The sequence below is a fragment of the Geotrypetes seraphini genome, chromosome 3, assembly GCF_902459505.1.
Source record: "Geotrypetes seraphini chromosome 3, aGeoSer1.1, whole genome shotgun sequence".
Lineage (NCBI taxonomy): Eukaryota > Metazoa > Chordata > Amphibia > Gymnophiona > Dermophiidae > Geotrypetes > Geotrypetes seraphini.
The window spans coordinates 390,792,631-390,806,630 of record NC_047086.1 but is presented as its reverse complement, the minus strand read 5'-3'; the positions used below and the strand labels follow the sequence as shown (position 1 = coordinate 390,806,630).

General features: G+C 40.7%; 1 protein-coding gene across 3 annotated transcripts in view; it reads left to right on the top strand.

Annotated features, from left to right (window-relative positions):
* Window positions 1-13,691, top strand: part of EML4 (EMAP like 4) — a 401,831-nt gene extending 388,140 nt beyond the window's left edge. For all 3 annotated transcript variants that reach the window (XM_033936381.1, XM_033936379.1, XM_033936380.1), the window contains 3 exons: window positions 2,084-2,182; window positions 8,259-8,389; window positions 12,438-13,691. In XM_033936381.1, the coding sequence (XP_033792272.1) occupies window positions 2,084-2,182; window positions 8,259-8,389; window positions 12,438-12,887 (680 nt within the window). In that variant the 3' untranslated portion in view covers window positions 12,888-13,691. The remainder of the gene's footprint in view (window positions 1-2,083; window positions 2,183-8,258; window positions 8,390-12,437) is intronic.
* The last annotated feature ends 309 nt before the right edge of the window (window positions 13,692-14,000 follow it).

The window sequence follows — 14,000 nt, the reverse complement described above, 5'->3', positions numbered from 1 at the left end:
AGATGTACAATGTCTGCGTCTATGAGGCAAACATGGTTTTTCCTGTTGCATAGAGCACTCTGGACCCCTGTTCGCTTACAAAAATTGGATTGCTCTAAGTCTAATAGATGTTGGCATTGTCATCTTGAGGCTGGAACTCTAGATCATTTATTATTTTATTGTCCTTTTATTAATAATTTTTGGAAATTGATCTGGGGTCAAATAAATTGTATGTTAGAGAATCCGGTGGCCCTATCATATGACACAGTTTTGTTTGGAATGTCTATGAGGGCCAAAAGTCAAATTTCATCGAATAATAACAAACTGTTAATGATTTTAACAGGAGTTGCCATCCAACATATAACACATAACTGGAAAGACTATAGAGGATTGAATTATTGTTTCTGGTGGAGTTCGGTTTGTCAGGTGTATGAAATGGAAAAAACATTGGCAATCAAGAGAGGTTATTATAAGAAATTTAAAGAGGTGTGGAGACCATTAATTGAGTATTATAATAAATAAATAATTATATTTATCCCCATTAAATATATGTAGGGGGGAGGAGGGATGGGTGGGTTTTATGACATTATGAGGGGTAATATATGGAAAGGGAGGGAGGGGAGATAGTTTATGGTATAAAATGAATGTAGAGTTTCAAGTGAAGAATGTATAGTATGACTTGAATTATTGTACACTTGTTTGCATAATGTAAAAACGAATAAAGATATTTAAAAAAAAAAAAGATTGTTGAACAGGGGTTGGCAACCTGGATCCTCGAAGGCCACAACCCAGTCACGTTTTTAGGATGTCCTCAATGAATATGTATTGCTTGTAGATCTCATGCATATTCATTGGAGAAATCCAGAAAACCTGACTTGGTTGCGGCCCTCAAAAAACCAAAGTTTCCCACCCCTGTTTTAGAAGGTTTGGCTGCACGTTTACTAATGGGTATTGCCCCAGTTTCATCTTTACACTGGCTGCTGCTATCTAATGGGATGACCTTAGTTCTTGAGGGCAACAACCAAGTCAGGTTTTCTGGATTTCTCCAAAGAATATGGATGAGATCTATTTGCATTCACTGCCTCCCCCCCACTGTATGTAGACATCCCGCTGGGCTTTTCCCCATCTACACTGAACCCCAAAAATCAGACCTCCCTAGCCATCCTTTCTCAGAGGTGCAGGTTCCTTCACTTGCCTCCAGGCCAAATAGACTGCTTTCCTGTCACACTCGCAGGAGCTTCTCTCCACACTTCAGCCTCTGCTCCTAAGCAGATGTAGGCTCTTGTCTCTTTGAAACAGCAGCCCCTAGACTTCTTCACCCCCAGGCTCAGTAAGCCAGATTGTTTTATTGCATCCCCAATGCCACCTCCTGGTTACATATCTGTGACATCAAGCTTTGATGCATAATTTTCCTCACTTACCATCCAACAGAATTATAGCACATGTAAGTCAACCAGGTATGCTCCTCCCTCCCCCATCAGACTGTGATTCACCTAAACTCCTCCCTGAAAACAAGCTACTATCCTTCTTGGGGGAACTTTACCCAGACTTTGCTCAGTTTCCCCTGGGAGTTACAATTATATATTAAAGTGTTATTTATTGTACCATACTCAGAACTGGGGATTTTGTGGGTTATAAAAGTGTTTGGGGGTTTTTTTTTTATTAATCAGAAGACACAGAGTGCAAATCTCCTCAAAATTATTTTTGTTAATTGTAAATAGTTTGTAAATATTAAACCCCCTTCTTTACAAAGCCGCGCTAGGGATTTTAGCGGTGATAACAGCGCCGACACTCATAGAATTCCAATGAGCGTCAGAGCTGTTACCGCCGCGGCCTAAAAATACTAGCACGCTTTCGTAAAAGGGGGTTAAAAATAGATCTCTTATAAATTACGCATCTGAAATATTGAACAGGAATGAACCATGTTAGTATTTTCTTTATAGAAATCATAGCTATGTATTCTTCAGTACTTCCTGCTAAAGTGCTAAAGAGCTTATTGTAAGGTTGCAATGAATGTAATTTGTGTGTGTTAAGTCATTCAATTAAAATAAGGAAAACATTTTTTATATGTTTTATCCTTCTAACGCCTATTTAACATTTTAAGGGCACATTCCAAGTGGCTGTAAATTAATCAGGAATCGTTCTGACTGTAAAGATATAGACTGGGCAACGTATACTTGTGTGCTAGGATTTCAAGTTTTTGGTAAGTCACATTTAATATCTACTAACGCAGGTATGTCATTTGATAAACTAAAACAAATGTATGTCACTTTGTAGGCTAGCAGAATAAACTGAGGACATAGTCTGTGCTTGCATGAAAAATTTCACTTGTTTTCAGAATTTTAGGGGCTTTTACTAAGCTGAGTTAGGCACTAAAGTGCTTAATGCAGCTTAAAATGGTGTTTTATGGGATGTACTCAGGCAAATGTGTACACACTAACCAGTAGTGTATCTGGGATTCAGTGAGCCCTGGGTGGACTGAGATGCCCCCCACCCTCTTCCCTCAGTGCACCCCTGGATCTGGCACCTCTCCTCCTGCATGTTCCTGGGGTCCAGTACTTCTTGTGCTGCCCAGCTACCCCTCAACCAGATCTGACACTTCTCTCCCCCACACACCCTCCACCCAGCTACTTAACCATTTGCCGAATCCTCCAAACACTACAGTGGCAGAGAGCGAGAGAGCACTAAAGGCTGCCTCTCTGGCCAGCGGAGCATTTTCTCTGTTGCAACCTCTCGTGGGCAGGACTCAGCAGAAAAAAGGCCCTGCCAGCCCGAGAGGCAGCCTTTAGTGATGTCTCTGCCACTAAAGTAATTGGAGGACCGGTTGGGTAGGTAAGAGCTGAGCGCAGGGGGAGAGGTGCCAGACCTGGGAGGGTTCAGCTGTAGGTGGCCCCTACCTTTGGGCAGTCCTGGGCATTTTGCTGCATTCACTCAATAGTAGCTACTCCCCTGACTCTAACAATATGCTAAGGAATCTTAAAAAATTTTGAGAGGGCATTTCTGGGTACGGAGAATGGGCATTAGCGTGCACTTGTTAGCGCAGAATTACCACATGGGCCCTTACTGCCTTCAAAATGGGCACCACAACATGTGGCATTAGTGCATTAATTTGAAAAATAGAATATTGGTCAAAAATGTCTTTAGGTTATGAGAAAAATTAATGCAAGGGCATGTTAAGGTCAGGTTTTGCCACAGCTTAGTAAAATGACTCCTTAGTTATGGGAGATAATGATGTGCTTGAGCGTTCCCCTCTTTAAAGAACACAAGCTGTATGGATACGAGAAAATATTACCATTGAGAGATACTGGTGATATTGTGGGCAGGAGTTTAATAATAATAATAACTTTATTCTTCTATACTGCCATAGTAGTGAGACTTCTAGGCGGTTCACACTGAAGAGAGCTGGACAGTCAGCAAGTTACAATATGTTGAAGTCCAGGATACAGTATATAGAAACTTACAAAAAGCATATAGAATCTTATAAAAGGTCCGGAATACAGCATATAGAATCTTACAAAAGGCAGTGAAATACAGCAAACAGAATCTTAAAAAGGCAGCAAAATATAATGTTAGACATTTCAGACTTAAAAGAAGGAGTGGACATATGTAGAGTTAGGTGTAGATACTTTTTTAGGTGATAATTTTGTTGAATAAGGCAGTTTTTATGGCTTTTCTAAAGGCATTATATGTCAGTCTTGCTCCATTTATGTAGCTGTCTAACCAGTGTTGTTGTTTGTTTGCTTGGTACTTAAAAGTTCTATCCAGGAAGGTTTTGTATTTGCAGCCGGTAATGCTTGGGTATGCAAATAGGTTAATGTTTCTGGTTTGTCTCGTAGGGCTGTATAGAATGAAGTGAGGTAGCAGATACGTAGGAGCTAGTCCCCAAACCAGTGAATGTGTATATTGTATGCCATCTGGCGGAACCTGCTGCATGCTTAAGAAAGATTAGATTATATGCCCACTTTGGTAACAGTGATCATCATTCGGTATGGTTTTGATATACTCATAAGAGCTAAAGTGAATCATGGACACACAAAACTCAAAAGTCTTGGATTTCAGGCAAGCTGATTTCAGTAAAATGAGGGCATTGTGGAAGAGACAAAGATATAGTGACACTAGAAAAGGTTCAAAGAAGAGCGACCAAGATGATAAAGGGAATGGAACTCCTCTCGTATGAGGAAAGACTAAAACGGGTGGGGCTGTTCAGCTTGAAAAAGAGATGGCTGAGGGAAGATATGATTGAAATCTACAAAATCCTGAGTGGAGTAGAACAGGTACATGTGGGTCGATTTTTCACTCCGTCAAAAATTACAAAGACTGGGGGACACTCGATCAAGTTACAGTAGGAGGAAATATTTTTTTCACTCAAAGAATAGTTAAGCTCTGAACACATTGCCAGAGGTTGTGGTAAGAGCGGATAGCGTAGCCGGTTTTAAGAAAGGTTTGGACAAGTTCCTGGAGGAAAAGTCCATAGTCTGTTATTGAGAAAAACATGGGGAAGCCACTGCTTGCCCTGTATCAGTAGCATGGAATATTGCTACTTCTTGGGTTTTGGCCAGGTACTAGTGACCTGGATTGGCTACCGTGAGAACGGGCTACTGGGCTTGATGGACCATTGGCCTGACCCAATAAGGCAGTTCTTATGGACAATTGATGGGATGGGATGGGAGGATATAAGGGAAGGAGAAAGATTGTGGTCCAAGCTGAAAAAAGCTATAAAAATGTCAACTGAACTCTGTGTAAGGAAAATTAATAAAAATAAGAGGAAAAGGAAACAGTTATGGTTCTTAAAACAGGTGACTGAAAAAAAAAACAAAGGCAAAAGAGAAGGCATTCAAGGAATACAGAAGAAAGCAAGAAGAGAAAAACAGAAAAGAATGCCAGAAAAAAGCTGATCTAAACCCCTCCACACCATCCAGCTATCACCCAATAGCTAATATTCCTCTCCTGACCAAGATGCTGGAGTCCATCATAGCCACCCAACTCTCATCCTATCTTGAGAGATTCTCCATTCTCCTACCCTACCAACATGGCTTCAGACCCAACTTCAGCACCGAATCCCTTTTGGCCTCATTAATTTCAAAAGTCCAACAACTTCACTCTTGCAACAAGTTCGCTGTCCTTCTTCAATTCGACCTTTCTGCAGCTTTCGACATTGTCCATCATGACATACTAATCCTCCAACTTTCTGAAATTGGCATAAACTCCACAGTCTTAGATTGGTTCTCAAAATTCTTACGTTCCCGCTCCTACTTCGTTAACATGAATGGCACCTCATCCTCCCTTTGGAAACCGATTTGCAGAGTTCCTCAGGGTTCACCTCTATCCCCAATTCTTTTCAATGTTTATATGTCCTCCCTGAAACTCCTCCAACTATCCCCCTTGGAGACACTTTACACCTACGCCGACGACATCCTTGTCCTCCTCGAGACCGACTCTAACCTCACCAACCTCTCTGATAACATCTCTTCTTGTATAACGAATCTCCAATCCTGGGCTCTCACCGTTCAAATGAAACTAAACGAGACCAAAACAAAACTACTTTGGCTCGGCTCAAAATTAGATCAGCTACCTACCCTCATCCCACTATCCTCTGGCACCAAACTGCAGCTTGAGCACTCAAGCAAAGTTATGGGAATCATCATTGACTCTACATTGTCCTTCAACGATCACCTCAACTCCTTAGTAAAAAAATGCTTTTTCAATCTTCACGTGTTAAGGAAAGTAAGATCCTGCTTTCATCAACAACACTTCGCTGTCCTCGTTCATTCCATTATTCTATCCAGACTGGATTACTGCAACTCCATCTACTTAAGCCTTACAAAGAAAAGTCTTCTCAGACTTCAGCGGATTCAGAACACCGCGGCTAAACTAATCTTCGCAAAAAGCAAATTCGACCCCATCTCTCCGCTTCTGTCTAAGCTTCACTGGCTCCCAATTATCCTCAGGGTTCACTACAAATGCGCCTGTCTAGCCTTCAACTCTCTACACGGCATCCTTCCTCCCCTTTTTCCACTATCTTGGCTCTCCTCGAATCCTAACTCCACCAGATCCACTCAAAAATTCAAACTATCCTTCCCCTCTTTAAAAGGCATATCCCATACAGGAAAACTTGGGACATCCCTCCTCTTCAGTTTCACCGAGCTGTGGAACAGCTTTACTGCCTCTCTTCGGAGTTTGACCTCCCTCCAACGCTTCCGAAAACATTTGAAAACTTGGCTTTTCTCTAAAATGTAACTACTCCCTCCCTCTCCATTATACTAAGTCCCTCTTTCTTTCTTTTTACTAAGCCCTTCTTCTTTCCATTGGAGTTCCTTTCTATATTCCTGTAAACTGTGTCGAGCTCCACTTTTGTGGAGATGATGCGATATACAAACTTAAGGTTTAGTTTAAGTGAAGAGAGAAGTGCTATTGGCGAAAGTGCAATCTGAAGAAAAAATAGCTAGAGATATAAAAAGAGAAGATGACTTTTTCAGGTATATTCATACTTAAGATTCATATTTTTCTTTTATCTATTTCTTATGTAATAAGTTGTACCCTCACTTCCTGCATTCTGTAATTCACTGATTGTCCAGCCTTCTTTGCTGTGAACCGCCTAGAAGTCATTCAACTGTGGCGGTATAGAAGAATAAAGTTATTATTATTATATTGGAGAAAAGAGGAAGACTAGAAATGGAATTGTAAGATTGAAAGATGATGAGAACTGCTATGTGGAAAGCGAGGAAGAAAAAGCAGACATGCTAAACAAATACTTCTATGCTCATGGAAGAAAAGTCTGGAGAAGGGCCATGGTTGGCTAACAAGGGTATGTATGGGAGTGGAGTAGATATCACACCATTATGAGAAGGAAGTATTTATGAACAACTGGAAAAACTAAAAGTGGACAAAGCCATGGGACCGGACAAAATCCACCCTAGGATACTGAGGAAACTCGGAGACGTTCTTGCAGGACCACTTGCAGATTTGTTCAATAAGTCCTTGCAAATGGAAGAGGATCTTTGGGATTGGAGAAGAACGAATGTGATCCCTCTTCACAAAAGTGGTAAGAGAGAAGCAGTAAGAAACTATAGGCCAGTGAGTCTTTCTTCTGTAGTTGGAAAGATAAATAGTGAACCTCCTGGAATTGAATGGGCTACAAGATCTGAGACAACATGGCTTCACCAAGGTGAAATCATGCCAAATGAATCTGATTGACTTCTTTGACTGGGTGATCAGAGAGGTGCGCTAGATGTGGTCTGCCTGGACTTCAGCAAAGCCTTTGACATGGTCCTTCATAGGAGACTCATCAATAAACTTAGTAGGCTGAAGTTAGAACCCAAAGTGGTGACCTGGATTAGAAATCGGTTGACTGAAAGCCGATAGAGGCTGGGGTTGGATGGAATTTGCTTAGAAGAAAGGTGAGTAGTGGCTTGCCTCAAGATTAGTACTGGGGCCCATTCTGTTTAATATATTTGTGAGTGACATTTCCGAAGGTTTAGAAGATAAAGTATGTGGTTTTTGCAGATGACACCAAGATTAGCAACAGAGTGAACCCACCAGGGGAGTAGAAAACATGAAAAGAGATCTACAAATATTAAAGTGGTCTGACATTTGACAGTCAAAATTTTATTTTAATCATACACATAATAATTAATCCATACAGAAAAAGGAAAAATATCAACTGGTTCAGATCTCATAGTCCGCAATCCCTGAAAGGCAAGAAAGAGAAAAAAAAAAGATGCAGAGAAAACCTTTCCCTAAGAAAACTAATAGGATATCAATAAGAATGGTAAAAGAGAGACGTAAACATTCATAATAAGTTGTCCTGAACCTTAGAAATTCTACAGAGAAGCCTCAGAAAAGAAATGTGCCTCCAACAGTTTGGGCAATAGATATTTAAAAAGAAAAATGACCTTTTGTTTATATAGACACATCTGGGAAAAGTGAGATTCTTAACTCAAAAACTCTCTATCTGCCTTCAAAACCACAGATAACCAGCAGAGTCACAGGGATGTGATCTTTTTCCATAGATGTTTTCAGCAAATATGATCAATCCGAGCTTTCCAGTATTACCGTAAATGATCAGTATGATAATGTGTCCTAAATTTTCTTTAGCTTTCCTTTATGAAAATAAAACATTTGGGCAGCGAGAGGAAACACATGAGGGCCGTAGCCTTTTGCACTAAATATATTTGTTACTGTCAATGCAAAATATACTGTACCTGTGATTTTTAGCATGTGTTTTCTCTCATTTTTTAATGGTGAAAATGGATTTGCTTGTACTTATTTCTGTGACTTAGGTGTGTGGCCCGAAGGATCAGATGGGACGGATATTAATGCTCTTGTGCGATCGCACAGCAGAAGAGTGATAGCAGTCGCTGATGATTTCTGTAAGGTTCATCTGTTTCAGTACCCCTGTTCAAAACCAAAGGTAAGGAAGCCGCCTGTGTAACAGAGGGCAGATGACATTGGCGGATCCTTCCCCCATGAAATCAGAAGGTGTTGGGAATTTTGCTAAAAAGGGGTGGGGGGCAGGCTGAGAGAAGGATGAAGTTCAGGGAATTCATGAATATGTGGGCAGAAGAGGGAGGGTTGAGGGTGAGGGATTGGTGGAACAAAGGAAATTTGGAAGGAAAATGAATCCATGATTGGTGGGGACAGGTTGGGAGGCAGGTTGTTTCTGGGAATGGTGGACGCACATGACGGACATTGTTTACTTGTGTGACACACCTGAATGCAGTTCACATCTGATGAAAAATTTTAAGCTCCCTCTGTATTTATCATTTCATTGCGGTTAACAATATTACAAGGGAAATGCAGAAGTAATAGTGGTAACGATGAAGAGAAGAGGAAGTGGCATAGGAGGTCTGCAACAATTCCATTAGGGGCTGGGGGCTGGGGACAGAAGGACTAATTTATGGATATTTCAAGCACCTGACTTCTAGGTTATCAACTCTCCCCAATCTGCTGTGCAGATTGTTAAGGGATGCACGAGTCTGGTGATAACATCTCCCAACTCCTAGTGACACACAAATGCGTCTGGACAACATGGGTTGAGAACCACTGTTCTAGGCTGAGCGGGAAAGGAGCCTGTTGTGGGAAGGTGAGGGCAGAGGGAATTTGTGGGTTCTGGGTTGTGGTTATACCCTTGATTTAACAGACTGCTCGGGGGGAGGAGGGTTGTCTGTTAAACGCGATTGTCTGGAATATCCTAATGTCCTGAAAATGGTGAGGAGAGGGAGGCAGAACATAAACAGGAGATCCCTCCCTCTGTGAATAACTCCCTCCCTCCTGAAACCAAACAGAAAAGAAATTGATCAGCAGACACAGTACAGTAGTGAAAAGTTACAAGGGTGGGAGTGCACTTAAAGGATTTATTAGGGGAATTCAAAGTGCTTTGCAAGCAGGCTACACACTTTGGCATGGACCCAGGAGTCCAAAGATGCATACAGTAGCTATCCGTCGTCCGTGCTGAGTGGTCAGCTGCAGTCTATTGTAAGAGACTAACGTAAGCCAGGCACAGGCAGAGGCTGGCCACGCAGCTGGTATCTATTCCCTGACAAATATTATGCCAAGAAAAGCCCTTCTTTTCCTCTGGGAACATTGCACTGGGGCAGATTTCACCAGAGCTATGGACGTCGTGACTCTGTCCCGCTGGTGTCACTCAAAGTGTATCACTGAAGAGGGCAATGCATTGCAAACTGGGAATTGTAGTCACTGGGGTGCAGTGCGAGGAGAACATGGCAAAAGCTGCGTGCGGTGAATATTTTGTCTGTTAAATTTGAAGTCCGGATAGACGAGGTCCGGATAATCGAGGGTTTACTGTATTTAGCTGTTGGATAAATTTATCACAACTGTGTTTGGTAAGTGCGAAAGAGGAGGTGTGAGTTGCCAATGTTATTTTGTGTTGTTTATCCCTAACAAAGAAATGGGCAGCAGAGCAATATGTAAGGGATTATTAATACAGTATATTGCAGCGGTTCCCAAACCTAGTCCTGGAGGCACCTCAGCCAGTCATGTTTTCAGGATATCCACAATGAATATTCACTAGAGAGATTTGCATGCAGTAGAGGCAGTGCGTGGAAATCTCTCTTGTGAATATTCACTGTGGATATCCAGAAAACCTGGTTGGCTGGGGTGCCTCCAGGACTAGGTTTGGGAACCACTGGTGTACGATTGCATGTGAATATACTGTCTTCCATAAGCAGCCTGTTGCCACTCATGATAATCCAGTTGGTTTGAAATATGCCACTGGTATGGCAAAATGAGATCAAACTTCAGTAGCTCAAGTTGGCGTTTCATAGCAGTATGTGTTTCAGATTTCAAAAATAACACTGTTGTCCTGAAATAATCTTAGTTGTCCTGAAATCTCTCATATATATAACATATATACTCAACTATAGGTCTATTCCATGCATAGGTTAAGGGCTGTTTTTGACCTAAAAATGGTCTAAAATTTCTTGACCTGTGCATAGGTCAACCCTCACCTGGACCAGCACCTTTTTCCCTTTTACCTGCAGGGGAAAGCTGTTCCCTCTTGCCCTTCTCCCACCAGCCCGGGAATCCCCACTGCACTCCCTGCGTAGTACCTGCCAAAAGTACCTACAGAGCCGCAGCAGCAATCCTTGGAGACTGCTCTTGGTCTAATCTGGAGCACTGTTTACGATGCTTCCCACCAAACATGAAGTGGGGAAGTTTTAATTTGGTTTTAAAACCAAATTTTACTGTGTTTTGGGGTCCTGAAGCAGGGGATAGGTGATCATGAGAGAGAATACGGTATATGAGATTTCAAGACAACTAAGCTCTTGCGATAAATTATTTCTCAGAATCTGATTACTCTCACATTGACGAACTGTTATGGAAATCACAACCACAAATGTGGATGCCGATGCTCCCATGATGAGAATGAATATCTCCGTGTAGATAAGAATTTCAGTTTATCCTTTAATTCTTCAAGAATGCATGCACCCCCTGCCCCCGACCACACATAGACACCCGTATCACACAAATACCAACACATTTATACCTGCTGTTGTGCATATACTGTGTGCACATACGCATGTATTTTCTAAAATACTATTGTAAATCACTGCTCTGCCCAAAGCTTACACCCAATGGAAACATGATGGCAGATGAAGGCCAAATGGCCCATCCAGTCTGCCCATCCGCAGTAACCATTATCTAGTCAATTTAAAGGGCCCTTTTTTATAACATATAAAGAGGCTTTTCGTGTGGAAAGACCTTTATAAAATTAGCCCCATTCAGTATCGCAGTATTTTTAATCTTCTTTTGGTTTTATTAAGTCATAATGATGATGATTAGAAGTATTACAAAGCAATACAATATATTCACATCTGTTCCACTAGATAACATATGGACATTATGGATTACAATAAACTGGAAACAAAACCAGTAAGACAGCATCATGACTTGAAATCATACATTTAAATCATAACATGTAAATACATAAAATCATTGAAAATTTTTCTTGTCAAGAAATATCTGAAACGATATAGTTTTCAGCTTCTTTGAAAAGGCACATAATCTGTCAAAGAGCACTGGCTGTCAGGGAGGGCATTCCATAGTTTATCGATCTGATTGCTTACCACATTTTAATCCCCTTTGGATTAAGGAAATAGAACTTCACATAAGGACTTAAAAGTTCTCTGTTCCTGACCCAACAATGGGGGAGGCAAGAGTGAGACCATGTAAGAAGCCATTTGAAATACAGTGACTTAAACGTCATTATAAGCGTTTTAAACATCACTCTTTCCTCAACTGGAAACCAGTGTAAACTGCACATTAATGGAGTAACTCTCTCGTATCTTACAGTAGAACAGAATCATACTATTCCTTTGGTTTAAAACATTGGTCTCAAACTGTTTACAGGGCCACATTTTGGATTTGTAGGTACTTGGAGGGCCTCAGAATAAATAGTTAATGTCTTATTAGAGAAATGACAATTTTATAAATCTTTCCTTTTGGCTAAGTCTTAATAATGATATTGTAATTTATAACTAAAGAAACATATGATCAAGAAACTGTTTTATTTTGCTTTTATGATTATGATAAACATACCGAGGGCCTCAAAATAGTATCTGGCGGGCAGCATGTGGCCCCCGGGCCATGAGTTTGAGACCACTGGTTTAAATGATAGTCTCCCTAAACGTGGGCTTGAAGGAAATTGATTGGTTGTTTAAACTGTTCTTAGTTGTAAATTCCTTTGTTGTATTCCATTCTTGTATTCTGTATAAAGAATTTTTTGCGAAAATTATAAATTAAAAAAAAGATCATAATCTTACTGCCAAATTCTATTGTATTTGCAGTCTTTTGTCAGTATTATAGTCTTGATGTACTTATTTTGTGTGGTAGAACCAAAGCAATTTACATATAACAAACAGGTACTTTGCATTATGTGATCGATGTAAAGGTTCAGTTTTACAATGTTGTTGTTTTTTTTCTTTCATCTCTTTTAATAGGCCCCAAGTCACAAGTTCAGTGCTCATAGCAGCCATGTTACGAATGTTAGCTTCACCCACAGTGACGGCCACTTGATTTCAACTGGAGGCAAAGACATGAGTATCATTCAGTGGAAACTGGTTGAGAAGGTGTCTGTATCACAAAATGACAATGCAATAGATACTAATACTCCTAAAACACCCATTCTTGCCATCCAAGACCATGGATATCAACGTCCACATGCCCCTCTTCCACACCTTCTTGATGAGGAAGCGCAATGTGAAAATGTGACGCTTGGTTCTTCTTCACCAATAGAAAACAACCTGGAAGAGACTGTGGTGACAAGTGACAAGAGTAGTCCAGTTCTGAGTGAATCAAACTGTAAGGGGACTTCACCAGAGACTAACAAGGAGCAGAATGAATTGACTGCACTCCCTGGACATAAGCAAATGGATTCTCCACAGTCTTAAGCATGGGTGGCTTGTTGATTTTCCCATCCTTGGTGTGTGTGCTTTCAGAATGGGAAGAGGGCTTAAATAGAAAAGAGAGGAAGCAGCTGGGTCTCATGACTGCTCCACCTGCCGGGTCTCTATGCGGTTTCAGAACTTGGAGTTGATTCAACCGACAGGTTAGGTGAAGAACTGGCCAAAGCTAGTAGTGGGACAAAACTGTAGATTCTTTATACTTTTACAGCTGGTATCCCGACGTGATACGTTGTAAATATTTGATAAGGGAGTTTGATGATAAAAGATAGTTACAGTGGTGTGCTTCTCAAGAAAAATGATTTTTTTTTGTGAAACTAAAAAAATGAAGCACTGCTGAATTAAATATGCTGTTTTCAAAATGCACCCTCACACAAAAAGAACAGTTCAACTCTTAGTGTTATTTTTTTAAACAAGAAAATAAAATACCGTAGGCATGATACAGCCTCCTAGATGAAAACTTATGCAATTTTCGTAGACTAATTTTAGGTTCGCGACCTGCTTACCTTCTATTTGCCCAAGGTGGTGCTAGCTCTATTCAGCGTTCTCAAGGAAAAATTTGCTAGTTTTGTCTATTTAAGCTTTGACCATTGTACAGCTATCAAAATGTATGGGTTCATTTGCAGCACACACATAAAACTATTGGAACACTGTAAAGGAGGAAAGAGCCTAGATGTGTTTGTCACTATGTTAACTATGGTCTGATAGCAAGTCAGACCTCGTGTCAGAGTTAAGCAGTTTGTGCATCCACATACATGAAATTTATTTGCCATTAAAAACCTGCATCTCCAATATGATATGCCAATTTCAAGTTTTTCTGGTGAATAACTCAATAAGAGGCTACATGTGACATGTTCAAATAGGTCTATTATAGACTGAAAATTAAACTCATCCCTTTGAGAGAGAGAGAGAGAGAGTGCAAATGTGAACCAGAAACACCAATATATATAAAAAAAAGCCCAGTTTGTACATTTTCATGTTTTTATTAACCCCCTCCTTTACAAAGCCTTGCTAACGTTTTTAACACCGACTGCCGTGATAACAGCTCCAACGCTCTTAGAATTCCTATGAGCGTCCGAGCTGTTACCGCCATGGCCGGCT